Source organism: Aptenodytes forsteri, unplaced genomic scaffold (assembly GCF_000699145.1).
Source record: "Aptenodytes forsteri isolate BGI_AS27 unplaced genomic scaffold, ASM69914v1 Scaffold195, whole genome shotgun sequence".
NCBI lineage: Eukaryota > Metazoa > Chordata > Aves > Sphenisciformes > Spheniscidae > Aptenodytes > Aptenodytes forsteri.
In genome coordinates this window covers 652,327-673,358 of record NW_008795317.1, presented here as the reverse complement: position 1 = coordinate 673,358, position 21,032 = coordinate 652,327, and the positions used below count along the sequence as shown (strand labels likewise).

The window sequence follows — 21,032 nt, the reverse complement described above, 5'->3', positions numbered from 1 at the left end:
CCACCCCGGGTGGGTTGTGGGCGCCCCGCGCCGCCCCCCCCCCCCAGTCCTGGGTGGGCTGTGCCCGTCCGTCGTCGATGTCTAGTTTTAGTTATTTCGAGGTAATTTCTCTCTCACAAATAATCTCTGAGCTGTGCTGGTGTCTCGGGAAAGTGATCCCATGCCGGATCCTCTAAAGGCCGGGTCATTACAACAACAAAAAATAAAATCGTATGACTGCGATGATCTTAGAGGTCTTTTCCAACCTTAACGATTTTATGAGTGTGTCCGGCTTGTATTGAAGGACTGAGTTGTCGTACAGCTGTTTCTGCCGGTAGAGAGCATTCTCGGTGCCCCGAGCTCAGCAGTATCGGTTTGAAAAACTTCTGTAAAGAAAGAAGCATAGCTGCTACCGAAAACAAAGCCATGGGTTTTCACAAGACTTTCGGGTTAAACACCACTGAAGTACAATGCAGTCATAAGTGCTAATGACTATCTGCAGTGTGAACATCAAAATAAGATGTTGAGAGAAACTTTCTGAAATACAGCAGTCATGCAATTATAAGAATATAAATCCTATTACCGTTAGCAGATTGATTAATGTGAGGCTTTAAAATCTCAGCTGGACAGAAGTGTGTCAAAATTGGACCTAACAATAAAAGTTGCTGCTTGGTGTTTAGATCAGGAAGCCTGCATGGTTGTGAAATACTGTATTCTAATCGCTGCTAAGCTTGAAAATGCAATTTATTTAAAAGGGAGGCTTATTTAACCTCTTTCAGGGTCTAATTGTAGTTGTCTGTGTTTCAGGCATAGTACTATCCATCTTGCATTAAACAAGAATCCTGTCAATATGAGCTGGGCTGTGGAGGAATGGAAAGAAGGCCTCTCCCCCAGAGTCCTTCAGAAGATTCATGAGCTGGAAAGTCAAGTAGACAAGCTTAAAAAGGAGCGTCAGCAAAGGCAATTCCAGTTAGAGTCTTTGGAGGCAGCTTTGCAAAAACAGAAACAGAAGGTAACGTAGGTACTGTGGTCATTTCCCTAAAATGCCATTCTCCATGCCAAACACAATTATAAAGATGTATTATCTGGTTGTTGTTAGGGGGTGGGTTAGTGTTTTGTTTCTTCCCACTGACTGACTGGAAAGGTAGTACAGAAATATAAACTGCTTATCTTCATCTTACTTCATACTCATCATACTCTCCCTTCTGTTTAGTTCTCATTGACTGTTAATAGAATTCCTGCCTCCTACCCATGTTTGGCATGATTGTCCATCTCCACGTGTTTATGTTTACTTTGAGGCTTTCCTATGTCTCTGTGATTAGGAAAAGAAATTACTTTGTTACGCCTGTTAAAAATCTTGATAATGACTAAGCCTGTTTTATATAACAGAGCTGTACAGTTGACAGCCTCTTACTGTTTCACCTTGCCTGCAGATACCTATCATCTTTTACTTAGTTTATGTAATTCTCCATTTTTTCCTTGTAGAGACTGTATTTTGGGATTTGGTTTTGTTTTTTGTTTTTAGGGCTGTAATTTTACACCTCACCTGACTCTACCGTGTCAGCCCTCTAGCCAAGGAAACCAGAGACCCACTTGGTCAGGGTCCTGCCATGCCAGATCAGAAGTGATGCATTTGGTTGAATTTTGTTTTGTAATGTATGAATACAGCTCAGGGGCAATTTACAAAGGTTGCCTTTCATTCCCTTTAGGCTGCTACAACTTTCTAGCAAAACTTAAGCCTACTAGTTTTCTTTGAGTTTCTTCCTGTGAGTTTCCAGGTACTTATTCCAACCAACCAGAGGACTGCTGTGCTCCCTAAACAAAAAGAAGGGGTGCGCTCGAATAAGCGTGCTTTAAAACTCTCAGAAGCAGCAGCTAATACTCACTGCTTTTCAGTCAAAAGAATAAAGTTGTACAAAGATGCAGCCTGACTGTAGCCTGCCCCTCAGAAGCTGGAGGGGAGGAGAAGGACATCTCTACTGCCAGTCTCTATTTCCAATTTCAGAGCCATGACTCTTGCTAATCATTGTGCATTCTTTGTTTACTGAGTCAAGGTACTATGGTTGCTAACGTTGATAGGCTGGAAAAAGAAGCGAGATGATCAGCAAAGAATGTGAACTAGGGTGGATTATCAGTATTTAACAATTTCTATTTATTGACTAGACACAAGCTCATCAAAAAATTCATTAATCCTTAATGTCACTGAGTTGAGTTTTAGGAAATGTGGTTTTGTTCACACCCAAGAATATTTAAACAATGTGTTTATCTGAGGTTTCCAGTGCTGTCAGGATTTTGAAATGCTAGGAAGAAAATAACAGTATGTGAACTTTGTGTTATTAAAATAATAATAATTGCACAGAAGTGTAGAGAGGACTTGAGACATTTTTTAAATGGTCTGTATTCCAACTAGGTTGAAAATGAAAAAAATGAAGCTGCAACGCTAAAAAGAGAGAACCAGAGCTTGGTGGAATTGTGTGATAGTCTTGAGAAAGCAAAGCAGAAAGTATCACATGATCTTCAAGTAAAAGAATCTCAAGTCAACATTCAGTCAGGGCAGCTGAATTCCAGCAAGAAAGACATTGAAAGGCTAGAACAAGAACTGAAAAGGTAAGGACTTGCTGTATGTCTCTAACCTATGTACAATAGTTATGTTCTCATGTTTTGCTCATTTAATGCGTCCTTCATGGTCTTTTAGTTTCTCTTCATCTTGTACTTCATTCAGATTTTGTGACCAAAATCTCAAAACATCGGCCTGTTTTTACATACACACATGCATATACGGACTTATACATAAATCTGTGTGCCACTTGAAGCAGTTAGCACCTATAGTTCCTGTTTAACTCGGGGGGAATTCTGCAGTGTCGTGTGAAAAGGGAGCCATTCATTCTGTCATTTTGTTAGCTTTGTTTGTTTACAACTGGGTCACTTGGCAAAAGTAACCTGCAAAGATCTTGGAGTTGCAAGGAAAGTACATAGACAATTCAGTCTGTAAGATCAAGTCTACCAATAAAATACGACCGCTGGGAAGAAGGAGGCATGAACATCTATTGGAGTGGAAGAGGAAGCTGCCAAAAGCAATGGTGCTGTGACTGAATCACTGAATCCAGTTGCTCTGGTGAAGAAGTGCCTAATTCATAACACCTCAACTTGTAAACACCGTTATTACTGAGGCAGTATGTGTGTACTGTCTGTAGAGGTGGAATGCAATTTATACAATAAAGGAATCTTCTGTAAAGCAGACACATCTAAAATCCTTCATCTGAGGGTGCTACACAAATGGAGCAGTTGCCCGTAGTGAAGTGAATGTTGTCATCTGTTAAACTTGCTCGCATGCTAGAGCCACCCTCCATTCTTGAATAAAAGTATTTCTGAAACTTTGTGTTTATCAATAAGGCAATAAACTGTTGTGCTAATACTAGTAATGCAGAATTACTGTCACAGAGAGCAGTGAGTCTGTGACACCAGGTTTCTTAACAGTTTTGTTTTTTTTTTTTTCATGGCCTGAAGTGTGTCTGCTTCCTTTAACTTTTGGATGCTATGTCTCATACATGTCCTAATAGAAGCAAATAAAGAGGAAGCTGTGTTGGTCTTTCTGGTTTTTCCCTTTGCCCTCCCCCCCTTCTTCTTTGGGGAAAACTAAAGATAGTTGAAGTATTTGCTGTGAGAAGATTCTAAATTTCAACAAAACAGTTTATGGCATGTAGAAACACCAGCTTTGTGTAAGGAGTTCTTCTGTCAAAGAATCATCTAGTGAGATTCAACAGAGTTGATAGAACCACACTCATGTTTTCTGCATCTGCTGTCAAATGTTGGGCCAGAGAGGTTGCGGGCTGAGGATATGTGTTCCATTTATCCATTCCCAAAATTAAGTCCATTTTACTGAATCCTCTCCTTCCCATTATATTACTTTGCATAGCTGTCCACTACAAAAGATCATCGGTTACTACATGTAGCTTGATCCTGGCAATCGGTTTTGGTTCTGTTTTGTTTTATGCTGATAACTGATCATTTACCACTTCATAGCAACTGACAATCCACTGGGAGAGGAGTTCTTGGTGTTGTGCTATAAAACGGAGGGGGAAATGGAAAGGCAAGTTGTGGAGTCACTAATGTGATGGGCTGCAGCCTGGAACTGTTGTCTTATCAACCTGTGCTCGCTGGGCAGGATGAAGGTTGCTGTATAACCTCCAAACTAGTTATCTGGATTCACTGGATGAGCTTATAACTCTTCATGCTCGCAAAAGTCACTGGAATGGGTAGTCTGCTGTGGTGTTTTGGGTAGCAATGTAAATGGTACACATGCAAAATACACTGTCGGGTGGATGGTGTTCCCTTCCATTTTTTCATGAGGTATGCATAGGTTTCTCAAAGTGCGCAGTATCAGAACATAGAATAAAAGTAGTATGTTTCCTACCATAAAGATGCGTACAGAAGAGTAAGAGTTTTATATTACCAGTGTTTACAGTGATTTGGGTGTGTTTAGCTGGACTACAGCTTCATACAGTGAGATCTTAAGCAGTTCTAACTCATTTTCATCTACTTTGGGTTTGTTTGGTTTTGTTTTTTAGCTTTTACTCCTATGTAATTGATTAGATATGTTGAAACTCTAAATGAAATATATTCTTCATATTTCTGTGTTATAGTACCTAAAAATTTTCAGTGGATATGTCTTGACTTGATCTTTAAAGTAGGTTCTTAGAATCATGTAATTTATTTGTGTATTTCAGGCTCTTAAAAATAGATAATTAACATTTTAGTTTCCATTACTAATTGCTGCTGCTGCTTCTTTCCTAAACAGATACAAATGTGAGCTTGAGAGAAGTCAGCAAACATCGATTGCAGGAGACTTATCATTCAGTGGCACTCCACAGAAAAGTTTTACTGCTCCTTTAACACCAGTTCAAAGTCATAATGGTAAATGATTTTGTTTATTCATCTAGCACAGATAGTTAACTGTCAGTTTTCTTGGAAGGTGGAAAAGTATTTTGAACATTACTCTTGTACTGAGTTTCCTAGTCCCTATTATATAGCTTATTATGAGAGTGTCTAATTCATAGCACCATAGGTTCCAAGTTTAAAAATTATTAGTGCAGATTGAACGCTTATTGCAAATATTACATCTTTTCAGCACTACGTTGATGGACGTGGAATAGTAACAGGAATATCCATCAACAGACTGCAGCAGTTTTTTGAATGCCTGTTCCTAGTGTCAGCTCTTCCCTTCATGTAGTGAAGGGCAAACTTCTTCCTTCATGTAGCACAGGTACTTTAACTGAACTTCAGTCAACGGTCATATGTGTTATTTCTTTAGAAAATTATTTTTTATTTAGACTGTTATTGTGCATGGTAACGTGCACAATTTATGCACTGTATCCATTTCAAAGCATCACTTCTATCTTCAAATTAGTGACATCAAATAGATTTAAAATATTTGAATGAACTGGAAAAGCAAAAGGAAGTTTCCTTAACTGGAGAACTGTTCTGTAGCCAGACACCCTTATGCTGTCTATGCTGAAAAGCTTTGATGGGTTCAATATTACGCATGCTGTTTACCTGTTTCTTTGCTGTGAACAAATGTTCTCTTGAGTTTGGCATCTCAATCTTACTCCGATGGGAAATCTGAGATACTTTCTTGCACTCTTGTTCCTTTTAATTTCTTTATACATATCTGAAAAGGGATATAGTAGTGGCAATGTTAAGCATTTCACTGTGTGGCACTCCTGAAATGGGGATTAGATTAAAATTATTTAAATAACTGTATTTAAAATGGTATTGCTGGGGAGGCTTTTTCCTTTGAAAGCTGGAGTCTTAAATTCTTTAAGATCATAGAATCGTAGCATATATCAAGTTGGAAGGGACCCATAAGGATCATTGAGTCCAACTCCCTGCTCCGCACAGGACTACCTAACATGAAATCATGTAACTAAGAGCGTTGTCCAGATGCTCCTTGAACTCTGAGAGGCTTGGTGCCGTGACTGCTTCCCTGGGGAGCCTGTTCCAGTGACCGACCGCCCTCTCAGTGAAGAACCTTTTCCTAATGTCCAATCTGAACTTCCCCTGACGCAGCTTCATTCCATTTCCTTGTGTCCTATCGCTCCTCTCCCACCTCACCAGAGGGAGGAGATCAGCACCTCCCCCTCCGCTGCCCCCCTTGAGGAAGTTGTAGCCTGCGATGATGTCACCCGTCAGCCTTCTCTTCTCCAAGCTGGACAAACCCAAGTGACCTCAGCCCCTCCTTGTAAGTCTTGCCCTAGAGACCTTTCACCATCTTGGTCGCCCTCCTCTGGACACACCCTAATAGTTTGATGTCCCTGAGGCGCCCAAAACTGCACACAGTACTCGAGGTGGGGCCGCACCAGTGCAGAGTGGGACAATCACCTCCCTCAAGTGCTCCCTAGAATGCTACAAAGCGTTCTAGTTCTAGAATTTTCCTGAGAGGTGTAGAATTATATACAAATTCAAGAAAAGGGAGTCAAGACTTTTGTTTTGGACTAATATGTTCCTCTTACAATTTCAGCGGAAGAATCCTAAGTAAGTTCTTATTCCAATTCCTGTTGCATTTGAAAGGAACTCAAGGAAAAGATCCAGCTTTTTTTCTGGTCATTTCTTAGTAATGTTAACTCTATTGGGCTGCTGGTAGGAAAACTTTAAAAATAAAGTATATAATCTAGATGTATGTGTATATATAATATAACACGTTATATATTTATTTTTTAACATGTATATATCATATATATACACATTTTTTAGAGAGAGAGATTAAAAAAAAAAATTCTGGCATTGGATCCTTACTTTAACAGTTATGTTTTCATTCTAATGTCAAGTTCCAGGTATCGCACCAGTGTACTTTTGAGGTCCTAAATTACTAAACATATTGTATATACAGTTGTTTCTTCCTCATGATCTGACACTTCTGATAGATGTTCATTTTTATCATTCCTGTGATAGCAATAGGCTAGAAAAGATTACCTATGTACTGTTAGATTATGAAGAAGTATTCATCATGTCTTTGTAGATGCTAAGTTTGAAGAACTAGAAGAAAAATACAGGAAGGAGGTACAAGAAAGAAAAAAGCTAGAATTAGAACTGAGAACTATCCAGGTTAAGGTAAGTATCTCTTGAGAATGGTATGTGTGATATCTAAGAAAGTAACTACTGAGTGAACTTGGAAAATGGAATGGAAAACTAGTGAAATATATTCTACATCACTTAAAGTATAATTTTTTTTTTTTTAAAAAATAATTAATCTGTGTGTATTGCCATTCAGAAGTAACCTTGGAGAATCCAGAAAAGCCAGCAAAATTGAATAGCAAAGGAAAGAAGGACATTAAAGATGAGAACACATCCTTCAAAAATTGGAAGTCTCATGCAAGCAAGGACAAAAGAAAACAGTGTCAGTTTTGCCAAGTTAAATATGATAGGATAATAAAATAGCCTTGAAAAGATTATGAGAAATAACTCACCTAGCAAATACAAATGTACCTAGTACATTTTTCAAACACGTAATTAGTAGGAACTGTATTAGGGAATCTCTGAGGCCAATAGATGACTAAGATGTGAAAGCCCCTGAGGAAAAAAGGGCCATTGTAGAAAAGCTGAAATAATTTTTTTTATTTGGTATTTACTATGTAAAGGCTTAAAAAGTTTTCTAAATCAGAGCCTTTCTATATTGGGGTTGAATCTGTGGCACAGCCTCAAATTGAAAAGTCAGAAGTAGTCTTAAAATAGATGGATAAAATGAATAATAATTAAAACAATCACCAGAGACAGATAATATTTACCCATGAATTGATAGGGCACTGCAGTGTGGGACTGCTGAATCACTGTGATGTGCAACTTATTTCATTCTTCTCTTGACACTGGAAGGTGACAAGGATGATGCAATTTTTTAAAAAAAAGCTTACAGTGCTGATTGCTGGAAATGTAGTTTAGTCAGGCCAACTTTTTGTCCTGGTCAAATAGTTAGAAACTTAAAGCAAACCATTTATTGATGCATATGTAGGTATGGTGTATGGAGAAAAGGTCAACCATTTATTTGTAAAGGGAAATCATGCCTCGCATATTTTCAGAGGTTTTTTTTTTAGAATAAATCAGAGAATGTGTGAGTTAAGTGTGACTCTGTATAATGTCGTTGGATATCCACAAAACACTGAAAAAATGAAACAATTTGATAAGGGGGAGTTCTTGCAAATTTAAAGGTAAAGATTGAGGGCAGTGGCAATAAATGGTCAGTTTTTACAGCTGGGAATGATCAACAGTGGAGCCTGAAAAGCATTGGTAAAGAGAACTGTGCTATTCAGCATATTCATTAGTGTAGTGATCTGAAAAAGAGTTGAATACCACACGGTATTTTGTAATACTAAATAATTGCAATAATTAAGATGGTAAGTAAAATTCAGCGTAAAAAAAAAAAACAAAAAGGTGAAATAATGCATCTGGAAAAGATAATCTGAACAATGCATACCCAGTACATTCAGGGTCTGAATTTAATGAAATGATTCCAGGAAGCAATTCAGTAATTATTGTGGCTAGTTCTCTGAAAACTTCAATATTGTGTTCAGCAATGATGAAAAAGAATTTTTTAGGAAAAGAATTAAGAACTAATGGGAAAATATTCTTTGCCCATATATAGCCAAATGGCTCTCGCGTCTTGAAAATTCCTTGCAAATCCTATTCATCTCATGTCCAAGCAGATATGGTAGAAGTGGATGGTACAAAGATGAGCGAATATCAAGAGAGGAAACAGGGAATGGTCATTTTCCTGCTTTTCATAAGGCATAATTACAGTACCAGCTCTGCAGGCTCAGAACAAAAACTATTTTATTACACTGTACTGTGTTAAATGGCAGAACTCTCTGTCGCAGAGTATTGTAAAAAGGCCAAAATGCAAACAGATCCGAAAGAGAAAGTACATGTAAAGTATTTCAGTAAAAATTATTGTTAATTCCCCTTAATTTCCTGTATTCAAACTTTTGTCTCAGAAACTCTAAATTTAAATGGCGTATAAGGGGAACGATTACTATACGCATGGTTAGGTTTTTATGCTCTTTATGAGCATGAACAAGTTACTTTATGAGCATAAACAAGTTACTTCACAGGATTGGACACAGCGTTCTGGACTATATAGATTTCTGGTCTTAGCACAGCTATTCCTACATAACAACGTATTCTCTGGTTGGACTGAGAAGTCACATTGGGTATTACCTGATTTAGGGCTTTAGTTTGAAAAAAAAAAAAAACAAACCCACAAATGAGAGCCATTTGAAAATCCAGTTAAAATATAATAGGGGCTTTACTGTTTGGTTTTTTTCCTGTAAGAAGGAGAAAAAAAACACCTAGTATTTTGGCTCTGTTAAATTTTTCTGTAGGAAGAGATTGAAAGCTGGTACCTGGCATATTTTATTATTGCAATTTTTGGGTATTCTGTGTGTATAAGTTTAAATAAATAAGTCTGTTCTGAATTTACCTGTGTTTGTCCAGAAGAACTAAATGTGGGTCAGCTATCAGATATGTTAGTCTAGACTTCTATATTTCTTGCAGCTTACTTGTGTCAGCACTTGCCTGTAAAAATGTAGGCTTTGATTTTGAAAAATGTAGAAGGTAACTGATGGTATCTTTCTTGAAAAAGACGAAAAATCTGTGTATGTTATTGATAAAGATACACAGATCAAACTACTTTTTTGGAGATCCTGGTTTGTTTATAAGTATCAGCTATTCTTGGACACTTGGGATAAAGTTATTTAATTTATGTAGTATAAACATAATTATAAGAATCAGTAGTTTGCACTGGTGGATAATGTGATGTTATAAAAATGTGAAATGACCATGACCTATTATCTACTTATTAATAAATATTTTGTTATATGTTGGATATGGAGCTGTGTAAAGCTAGATCCTTTTTTTTCTTGGACACAGAAAATAAATCAGCCTCATCCTCAAAGCTCTTTGAGTCACAGGGAGATTGCTCGGCATCAGGCTTCCTCATCTGTGTTTTCATGGCAACAAGAAAAGACACCATCTAGAAATCAAGAAACACCTGCAAGGGGAAGTTCTACAACATCCTCTTTTCCACGGGAAAAAGAAACAAATTCTAGTACAATATCAGAGAAGAATGAGTTGGACAACAGCTTTGCTGAGAATTGTAGTTCTTCACTCATGATCCAGCTAAGAGCACAGAATCAAGGTATCTGGTATATTTCTTTATAACCCAGAGGCAGTCTCCTATATGGTTTCATGAAAGCTGGTGTGTGGATAGAAGAGAGGTATTGAAATTAGTGCTTTAGCCAGGAAAAGAGAAAGATACCTGTTGTTGCCTTTGGCAGCTAGCCCAGCCGGCTGCAGGTGTGTGTATTTTCAATGATCAGCCAGTACACAGAGATTATCCACAAGCTGTCGTATCTTTTACATAAGGGGTATGAGAGTTAGAAGGGAGTTTGTATTTTTGGGGTGGGTAGGGGACATCATGTAAAAGGAAAATGGCCTTCTCCAATAATTCCATTGCTCTTGAAACAATTCTTTTAAAACAGAGTTAAAAAACCCTTCAGGATTTCATTACATCTCACTGTTAAATTCAATTATATTGCTTCCTTAATTTTGTGTGACTCTTGAGATTTATGGCTGAGCAATACCTGTGTTAAAATTCATTGATTGAACATGCTTAATGCATAACTGAGTTGGTCCATAATGGATGTCACTGGAAGCGCAGAATGAAGTATGATGCAAAAAGTACAATGAAAAAGCAAGATATGATCTTGTATCGCACATATTGACTTGAAGAAATAATCATTCCTGATATCTGATAGTTGGAAGAGAGCAAATAGTCGGTTGTTGTGGATTTGGTGAACATTTACTTAAGCCTACTATTTGGACCATCTTTTCCACCAACTGTTTCTTGTAGGACTGTTTTACAAGTCCCTGTACTCTCCAAACTGTTTATTCAAATACCTACATGTAAAACATAAATCTAGGCGGCATTTTCAACTTGGAAGCCGTACAAATTCAGCATCAGGAAGACAGGGGTTGGTTGTTTTTTGGTTCTTTTTTTTTAACAAAAAGAATTACCAGTTAATAGTAATTCTGGATAACGCTCCCTGTAGCTGACTAATGTTCCTGCTGTAAAATTTTATCATGATTTTGGAAGGTAAACTCTTACTGATGTATATTGTGACAAGATCACTTGGTTTTGCTTTATATGTATGCTGCTTTGGGACAGGAAAAAGATTGAAATATAAAATAATGTATTTACAGATGCCCAATAGCTGAAAAGCCTCTTAGAAACAGGCTCACAGTTGCCCCAAACAAATGTTTGTAGTGGATATTTTCCTTTTAAAAATAAAAAAAATTAAAATAGCTATGTCAAGTGACATGTTTCTGTGTGCTTAAAAACAACAACAAAAACAAACCAGCAGAGGAACAAATTGTCTTTGCCTTTGCAGCATTTGTGCCTGACCTCGCATTTTGCTGTGTTCTCATATATTACGAAGTGGAAATTATTGATTTAGAGTCAACTATCTTTCAGTCTTGATAGTTTTAGTCATTGATGTAGTAGTAGAAGAGAGTTGAAACTTTTGTTTTAGCTTGCCAAACATTTTACAGGGTGTCTGCCTGTGTCAGGAACTTGGGTTGTTATCAAACATACTAAATATTTTAGAATGTGTAGACACTTGGAAATCTGAGTACCTGGAAGATGTACCTTTCAAAGCAGAAAGTATCCTTAATCTTTACTGTTTTTAAAATTCAGAGTTAAATTCCACTGTTAAAGACCTAGAACAACAACTGCAAGCTCAAGAAAAAGTGAAGAAATCCCATATGAATAAATATCAAGAGACTGAACTGCAGCTGGACAGAATGAAGTTGGAATTAACAGAGAAGGATAAAGTTCTGAACAAAACCAGAGATAAACTGACTCAAATGAGAACACAGCTCGATCAAGCTACCGCACAGGTAAAATGTTGCATCACACATCTTCTGACTGTCCTTACAATTCATTCCCACTATTAATGTGTGCCAGTTTTCAGCCATTTCAGTAAGAACCAAGGTTCTCAGATAAGTTTCTTGAGCATTTGCTGAGAATCAAGTTTTGAGAAGTATATGTTAGTTTGATATGTATTACCTGTAAAAATGTAAATAGTCGTAAGCAGTTGCCCATTTTCTGGAAGGTTCTTATACCAGCTAAAGAAATATTTTTCATCCTCAGGCAAGATTGACTGGAATTCTGAAAAATATTTTCTGATCAAGTTGCATAGAGCAACAATGACATCTGGTGGCAAATTCTGACCTTAAATAGACTCTGTCATGCAACTTTGGCTGAAAGTCAGTATCTGTTGCTTATACTACAGGATGTTGTGGGGGCATAGTCTTTGAATTGTAAATTACTAGTGTAAAATAAAATCTAGGTAAAAATGCCATGCAAGATTGAGAATGTATGTAGTTTCTAAATGGGGTTTCACGACCTAATCCTAAGGGGTTTGGATGCATAGTAAAACACCAATAGGATAGTACAATTTGCTTAGTCAAGAATTTACGGACTGTATTTAAATACATACATATAAAAACGTGAAATGGTTCAGATTTTTGCTCATAATCATGTGAAGAAGAGGAGGATGCCAATGTTTAAAATTATTTAATTCAAACTGCAGAAGATAACAAGTAGAGTTTTCTCTTTTTCTTGATTAATCAAGTTGCATTACCTTCCTAAAGTCCATTTTCACAGAATTTGACAAATTTGAAAGTCATGCGCAGACGTCATAATTCCTTGAATCTTTATATTTCCATCTATCTTTATACTTTTTTCCTACTACTTTGATTCATCTACAGGATAGGAAAAAAAAGATGTTTCTGTGTGTATCTTCTCAGGGTATAATAATTGTTATCTACCTTTGTCAGCAAGTTTCTACGTGCTACCTAAGTATATTGGAAAACTGCTGTTTCCCACAACTTCTGTATTGGTCCTTAAAAAAATAAACCTTTGCATGCTGAGAGTTAATCAGTCTGCCTTTTGAGAGAGACAGCAACATCCGGCTATTGCTAGCTCTGTGAGGAACTGGTTTAGGGGAAGTCTTGGCTGGGAGTTAGGTAAAATCGTATTCTTGACAGGGTCCATTGAGTACATAAAGGCACTGTCATCACAATGAGTTTGTGGGAAGACAGCTGACCCGACATAACAGCTCAATTCCTCTAAAAATGTCTTTCTTTTTATTTGATTCCCCAAATGACCTGATTCAACTTCCTAAATGGTTAGGATGTTACATACTTAATTTTGCCTTGTTAATTTTCTACGGGTTTGAGAGCTGAATTGTTTTACTAAGGAATCAAAGGGGCATTAAATCCAGCACAAGGGAAGAGGTAAGTTTATATAGCTAGGAACATGCCTGGGGAAGGATGAGGAGAAGTAGGACTGACTGGCCCTATTTGAATTGAGGTGCAGCCCATCCTTAAGGTGTAGTGCAGCATCTTGTCCCAGAAGGTTCCTTTGGTCCTGCCATCTGAAGGTTGCTCCTCTCTGTTCTGTTTCTTCTTTCTCGCACTGAAATTGGATCTCTGCCTGCCCCCCAGACTTTGGATGTAGAACTGCATTGAGATTCTGGATTTTAGTTTCCTGCCTTGTAGCCTGAATTTAATTTTGGCACACCCCTTGCACACTTCTCTGTCACTGGTACTATTCACAGACCTTGACCACAGCACCTCCTTGTGTTATCAAGTATTCTCACATTTTGTGAGGTTTGCAGCCCTTCTGCAGGCAAGTTCCCATGTGATCTTACAGGAGCTCAGGATCCCTGCGGTCTGTGCCTGATAACCAGACATCCCAATACTACTACCTGCTTCTTATTTTCTTATGATACAGATGGACTATTGTTTCACTAACTCATTAAACAGCCCTTGTTGCTGGAAAAGAAAACAGTCCTGTTCACCCTTTGCTATTTTTCTTACACCCTGGGGGAAAAAAAAAAATTGTACATATTTTGCATTAACAGGTTTTTGGAATAAAAATGCGTTTTTCTGTTCAGGGAGTTAGGTGGACATTGCTTCACTCTCTTAGGTAATGTAATATTAACATAATAAACTGAATTAGATAACAAGCTGACATACTCTTAACATGGAGGTTAACCTAGAACACAGGCTACTGATTTTTTTTTTTTTAATTAAAGTTTAAATTGTGAAAAACACTCTTCTGTTGTTGTTGTTGAAGTAGACTAAGATAGTTGCCTCTTTTTTCCCTATCCAAACCAATGTGCTGAATCATTCTGAAATTCAGTGGAATATTCAGTTATTTTCAGTCTAAACATGTAGTTGTTTAGCAGTTAGTGGTCATTCTTTAGTTCATAGCAACCCGAGGTACTGAAAATATAATCTATTTTTAGTGTCAGATACAGTACGTTCCCGTAGACTGTCAAAGACACCGATTTTTCTGAAGATGTTTTTATTCTTTTGTGTGTTTATACACATGTGTATAATACACACATGTAACTATATATGTAAGTACATGTATTCTGTCTATATATACATGTTATCGCTAACATAAGCAAGTATGAGTTTAGTACTTTGGATTGCTAAGAATTTATATGGTACCAGCTACAGTTATGCTGTAGCTTATATGAATGCTAGAACAATTGTAGTAGGTGAAGTCAATCTTTTTATATGAATGCATATAAATTTAAATAAAACATCACTTGTGTGTTTATCACTTGTGATTGATAACTAAATTGTTATAGGTGCAAATGATGGAGCAAAAGGTGAAAAGATTGTCAGAAGAACTGAATTGCCAAAGACAAAATGCTGAGAGTGCTCGTCAGTCTTTAGAACAGAAAATAAAGACAAAGGAAAAGGAATACCAACAGGTAAGGCAAGAAGAACTTTTTAATTTTGACTTCCTAAGGAGGTGAAATCATAAGGCTTATTTTGTGTATCTGCTTTTCAATTAATTGCAATCACATTTGATAGAGAGGTAAAAGTTGCAAAGGTAATTGAAAAACTGAAAACAAACATCCCAATAAAGGTGAGAGGCTGTTGGAGAGATGCAGAATTATGTTAGTATTCACTAGACAATAGAGAATATGTGCGAGAGACCCGATTGAGATACAAATCCATGAGAAACAAGGCTTCATTGTTCACAGAATTATGTATATGTGAGTTCAAACTTAATAACTGATTCAGTTATTTCTGTGGAATCTGAGTTAATTTTTCATGCATCTCGCACACAAGAAAATAATTTCTTTAGGATTATATCTCTGTTGTTCTATATCTCTGTTCATGCTCAGAAGATGGTAAAGTATGGGGTTAGCATAAGTGTCTTTTGTTTCCTTCATGCCAGCTCTTGCAGAGAGACAAAGTGTAGCAGTATCCCGGGAACTCTTCTGGAGTGAAGTTATGTTTAGCATTAACACTGATTTGGATTAGGTCTAAACTCTTTGTGTTCTTCTTTTTAAGCTTAATAACATAATCAGCGTTAGGAAATCCAAGACAGATTTGGAAGAATTAGTGCCATTTCAGATGGGCATTTTAAGTTTGCTTTGGGGATTGGGTAAGGGCACTGCCTTGCAGAAGACTGCTGTTGTGTCAAATGTTTAACCTGAAATGTTTTCTCCAAGGTATATCCAGAAAAATAAAATAACTGGCAGAGGAATTCTGCTGGAATGGCCGATGAACAGTGCTGCTACCAATGCTCTTGAGTGAAAAAGGGTTTCACAAAGTCTGTTAGGCTAGATGCTAACTCAGGATCTCAAAGAGATACTGAGCCTTGTCTAGAAGTGGTAAATAAGAAGAACTGATCTTTGTATTTGAATAGCTGTAGCATGAAAAAACACTGTTGAAAGATTCAAATATATCAGTCATTGTATTCATCAAAGATGGGTTGAAGGCCCATGAACCTTCTGTCATGGTTTCTCCTTACAAACCCAGTCCGTACTGGCTCTGCTATGCCTGATGCATGCCCCTTGGGCACTGGCACTCTATTCACTGGGATCATTTAAGAATATGGTATTTCTGAGACATTCTTTCAGAGAAGCAGCATATCATCCTCCACATGGGTTGTTTGTTGCTACAGCTTGTCTCAATAGCTGATAGCTCGCATGTCAGGCAGTTTAGGTGCCATGCACAGGAACTGCTCCTGTGAAGCAAAGTTTATTTTTAGTTAGAAACAAAAAGGCCTTCATAAGACTAATACGTAAATCTACACACTGTCATTCTAGGTTGTTCAGCAAGGCCATTAACTGTGAAGAACTCTCTTTTTTTTCTGTAATGTTTGTGATCTGTGAGCTGTTATAGGCTTTTATGGAGTTTGTTTAATGTTTATTTATTTATAATTTTTGGCTGTCAAGTCCAATTTAAAGGCTCTTTTTTACACATTCTGGCATCCAAATTTGTGTAGTGTTGTGGAAATTCTGATCTGTGTGTTTTCCTCAGGGAGGGATTCTTCCCTTCTGTGAAACCTAGATACTGGCGTTGGTCCTACTGAATTCCATCCTGTAAAGCCTTGCTGGTGTGTTCCTTACTACGTTTCTGTTTCTAGGCGGCAGGTGAGATCCAGGAATGCATTTCATGAACTCTCAGAAAGGCCTGAGAAGCTCCAGGCCTTGTTCTGAGATGGTAACACAGGCTAGTTTCAGAGTTGCACTTGCATCAGTACCTAGTTTCCAACGTTCTCGCTCAAATTTTATTTAAATGTTTCCATCCAAGCTTCAAATTGAAAAGGTGAGATTCATATCACCTTACTTCAGACATCTGAAATCTAGGTGTCAGTCTAAGCTTGTTACTTAGGCCTCTACTTTACTCTGCAGAGACAGAGGCACCTTCAGAAGGCAGGTTATTCCAGATACCTTAGATGTGGGTCTTCACTCTGGAGCTGGGTGTTTGCCTGGTGGCAATGGAAGGAGCCTCCACTTTTAGCTTAAATGTGCATAACTAATTTTTTGACATCTAAAACTAGAGGAAGCACTTCTCTTGTTCTAGGCATTTATCTAAAGAAAGATAGGTTTTCTGCAGTTTCTCTCTTATACTGTAACATGTAGGGCTTAGAAAGCAGTGTCTTTTCAGTCCATCAGCTTTAGAAATAATTATTGGAATGCTTTGGGACATAAAGACATTGAATTCATAATTTCATTAATAAGGAGTGCACTAGGGTCGAAAGAGCCTCCTTGCATGAGCTCGGGAAATGCTCCTGACCAGAGGTTTGCAGGGAGAGCTCTTTGGAGCTAATACGTACTTTACTCAGCATTAGTTACTAGTGTCAGCTACTGTGACACACAGCTGGCGTCACATCTTTTCTTTCTAAATTGCATAGTGCTTCTGTCACCTTCTTGTGTGGGAATGCAGTTGCAGACATCTATATTGGGTTCTATGTAGAAAAATGCTAAATTATACACACACACACACACATATTAATGTTGATCTTTCCCGGTTTTCTGTTTATGACAGTTCCACACTCATCCATACTTTCCCTGATAAACAAGAGCTGTTTCTTTACCAGATGTCTTACTGGTGTCGGAAGTGCTTGGGCCTCTTGTGCTGTTTTCGCTGTCGAGCAGAATGTAAGGGGTGCTGGCATCATTTCACAGACATGACTGACTAAAATACGCTGAGTTGTGTGCAGGGGGTTCATGCACCTGGGAGCCAGAGCCACATTGCAGAAAATGTCAGCTCTAGTTCCTTCACTGTGAACATTTCCTTGCTTTTGGTTTTTTTTTTGTTTGTTTGTTTGTTTTTCTTTTGTTTTGTTTGACTGGTGACAGTATGGTACTGTGTCTTTTAGTGAAGCAGCTTGCCTGTATGAAGTAACTACGCCTATACTCTAAAACTACTAAGAGAAGCACAAGAGTTTTACGGCCTTTTCCCCTTCACAAGGATCTTAGCATTTGTTAGTAGAGCATATCGCAACTTCTGCATAGCGATTATTGCTGATAAATAATCTGGTTTTTTTCCTTCATTGCTTTTTATTACCCTCACACTTCTTACTGTTTTACATCCTAATAAACCTCTGAAATCTGTGCAGAATCACAACTGTAAGGTCTAAAGGCATAGGAACAGGCCTCGTGAGAAACTGCAAGCACAGCTGTTTATCCTAATGGATGCCTACTTGGCATGTCGTAAGATCCACACAAACTATATTGTCCTTCTGCAGGTTTCAGGAAGTCTGTTTTGGGAACGCTATTTTTTGTGCAGTTTTCATGACTGCCCTTGTAAGATTATCTTGTTGCTCAGTCCCATGCTAGGTATTATTTTAAGACAATTTTTTAATTTTCCTAGGAAAAAAATCAACCCTATAGTATGGTAAGTAAATAATAGCAAAAATTAATTTGTCCACTGTAGTGTAATGTAATTCTTATATGAAACTTACCTTTAAGACGAAGAATTTTAATACCATTACTTCCACTGGTTTTAGATTTTTTTTTTTTTTTTTTTTCTGTTTCTGTGATTAGGAATGTTGCTGTAATGGAGTTTTTAAGCAGATGACATAAATCGGGTTAGGGCCATGCTTGCCCAGGTGACATTTGCAGCATGCATCAAAGTTGTTTTTAAACTGTTGTTCACTGTGTAAGACAAGTGTCTCTGAGCAAGTAGTATCGGCTAATGAAAATCAGTTGTTATCGCTCCAGTAACCACAATAGAGACTTGTTGCAGTTACGTGTTTATTTCTTTGCTACTGTACCACTGTTTTCTAGGAACTCTCTTGTCAGCAACGTTCCTTACAAACACTGGATCAGCAGTGCAACCAAATAAGAAACAAACTGAATCAGGAGCTACAGCAAGCCAAAAATGACTTCAGTGCTCTGCAAGCAGAATTTGACAAAGTAGGCTTTTTTAATATTAAAATCTTCTACTAGAGCTGGTATTTAGTTGTCTCAGCATTACTGCCTTAATTTAATTATACATAAAGCAAAAAATAATTAATGTGGGGAATTGTATTAGTGTTTTGTACAGTTTGTATTAGCTGTTTTGTATTTACCATTTCTCACTGAAATACTATGTATTTAAATGTGAATTAGAGGCTTTTAAAAGTTTGGGGCTAGTCCACTTCCCACAGGGAAGGAGATGTGAATGCGGAACAGTGCAGCTAAAATAAATCTGTTTGAGAGGGGAGCAGCTAAGGCTGATCACAAGAGACACCTTATATAGAAAACGTGCAGAGGTGCAGCTTGACGATAGAGCTGAACTGATCCACTGGTAGTTGCCCTTTGGAACAACAGCCCTATTTCATACACATTGGCCATGCACTCCTGCTACTTCTTTTTTAGCAGTGCTACTCCTCATGTGACCCTGCAGAGAGCTGATACAGGAGCTAAAAGGTCAAAGAAAAAAATTATATATATATTGGCATATGTGTACACAGGCACAAGCGTTTGCTATCAGTTTAACTCCCTGAACTGGTTCTCCACAAAATCTGATGAGTGTCGGGTCTTGTGTAAAGAGGAACATCAGTACGAAGGAGGTCTTCCACAGCTTTGGCAGCAACTAGCTATTGGAACACATTAGTTGTCACAAACCCACAATTTTAAGGAAGTTAGAAAGCAGCAGAAGCCTGAAGAGTGGGTGACCAGAAAAGAGGAATGTTTAAAAGCCTCAAAAAACTCTTGAGAGCAGCTATAAAGTGGCAGAGCAAACTGAATTTCTAAAAAGGGCCACAAGTTTTCGGAAGTTATATTGAGAAGCCCCATTAGCAGGCAGGCTGAACTGAAACAGCATTTCTAAAACTGACAAGAGCTTTCTTGCAGGTTTATTTTAGAAACATAGCCATGGGAATACATTCAGTCAAATGTTTTCCATGGAGGTTTCTTTATATGTACATTCTTTTGTTTATGCTTACTGAAGAAATTGATTTCATAGAGAGAAAAATAGGTGCCTTTTAGTTCTTTCTCCAAGAAAGCTGATTTATTACCTAATGACCTCAGAACAGACTTCTTTTTCCAAACAGACTTTTTTTTTTTTTTTTTTTTTTTTTTTTTTTGTCCTTTTTTGACCTGATAATGGTATTTCCTTCCTTTTTAATCTGGAGCATTATAGGACCATTTTGAAAGAGCTAAAACGTGTTCAATTTTTATAAAATCTGTGTCAGTGTAGCAGTAAGTGCAGTTATGACCCCAACTTTCTGACTCTCATAGCTTAGCAAAAAGGCTATTACATTCCCAATCTCATTTGTATCCTACAGATATCATTGTTGTGATGTAGCTGCAAGTAGGATGTATTAATCCAATTTCAGTCTAGAAATATATGTATTTTGGAGACATACCATCTTTCTGATCAGAGGCAAAGGAGTGGAAAGGCGATAAGCAGCTATCTTCTAAAACACAGTAAAGCAACCTTAGGTTCATGGTGGATAAAATAATGTAGTTTTATTTTGTAATAGAATGTTTGCATTCAAGAACGGGAGTTTAAAAAAAAAAAAAAGTTATGTATGCCTGTGAATACAGTGTCGATTTTCAACATTCTTACAGGTAATGGCAGTCAAGCAACGCTTGGAACATGATACCAGTGATCTCACACAGAAGCTGTGCAGAACAGAGCAGGCTTTATTAGCAGCCCGGGCTAAGGAAGCTGATTTGACAAGAAGCTTTGAGGTAACCAATGCAGAGTAGTTGATAGAATTAATAGCATCAATTGGCAATCTGTAAACACTAATACTGTCGAGCATTTATTCCCATAGCTTATTTTCCCATAAGTAATCTTTAAACACTTTTATGGATTATCTTAATAACGCATCTTAGTTGTAACACAAAATGAAGTCTTCACTAATGTTATGTAGATTAATACAATTTGTGGAATTGGCTGCATGGTTAGGATTCATTGCTGTAATGCTGCTGATATGGTTCTAGTTCATGTTGGACTTATCTTTTATCAAAAATAAGTTTTTGTTGCAAGAGATTCTTGCTTTTGGTCCTGAAATAAAAATACATCAATGCTTGTCTGATTTTAAAAGTAAATTCTAGAATCATTGACTACTGCTTTGATGCACACTGCCAAACTCAGCGATTTTGTACAAAGACTTACTATATCCTCTTTTTTGTTAAAAAAAAAAAAAAAAAGCATTTTTGCCAGGAAAACTTCACCAAGGGAAGAACAGG

The 21,032-nt window shown here is 37.4% G+C and overlaps 1 protein-coding gene across 1 annotated transcript in view; it reads left to right on the top strand.

Annotated features, from left to right (window-relative positions):
* The first annotated feature begins 829 nt into the window (after window positions 1-829).
* CENPF (centromere protein F) overlaps window positions 830-21,032 on the top strand; it is a 43,000-nt gene continuing 22,797 nt past the window's right edge. The window contains exons 1-9 of the mRNA XM_009279579.1: window positions 830-991; window positions 2,390-2,586; window positions 4,778-4,893; window positions 6,995-7,086; window positions 9,895-10,162; window positions 11,720-11,922; window positions 14,691-14,816; window positions 18,636-18,764; window positions 20,406-20,528. Coding sequence (XP_009277854.1) covers window positions 830-991; window positions 2,390-2,586; window positions 4,778-4,893; window positions 6,995-7,086; window positions 9,895-10,162; window positions 11,720-11,922; window positions 14,691-14,816; window positions 18,636-18,764; window positions 20,406-20,528 — 1,416 coding nt within the window. The remainder of the gene's footprint in view (window positions 992-2,389; window positions 2,587-4,777; window positions 4,894-6,994; window positions 7,087-9,894; window positions 10,163-11,719; window positions 11,923-14,690; window positions 14,817-18,635; window positions 18,765-20,405; window positions 20,529-21,032) is intronic.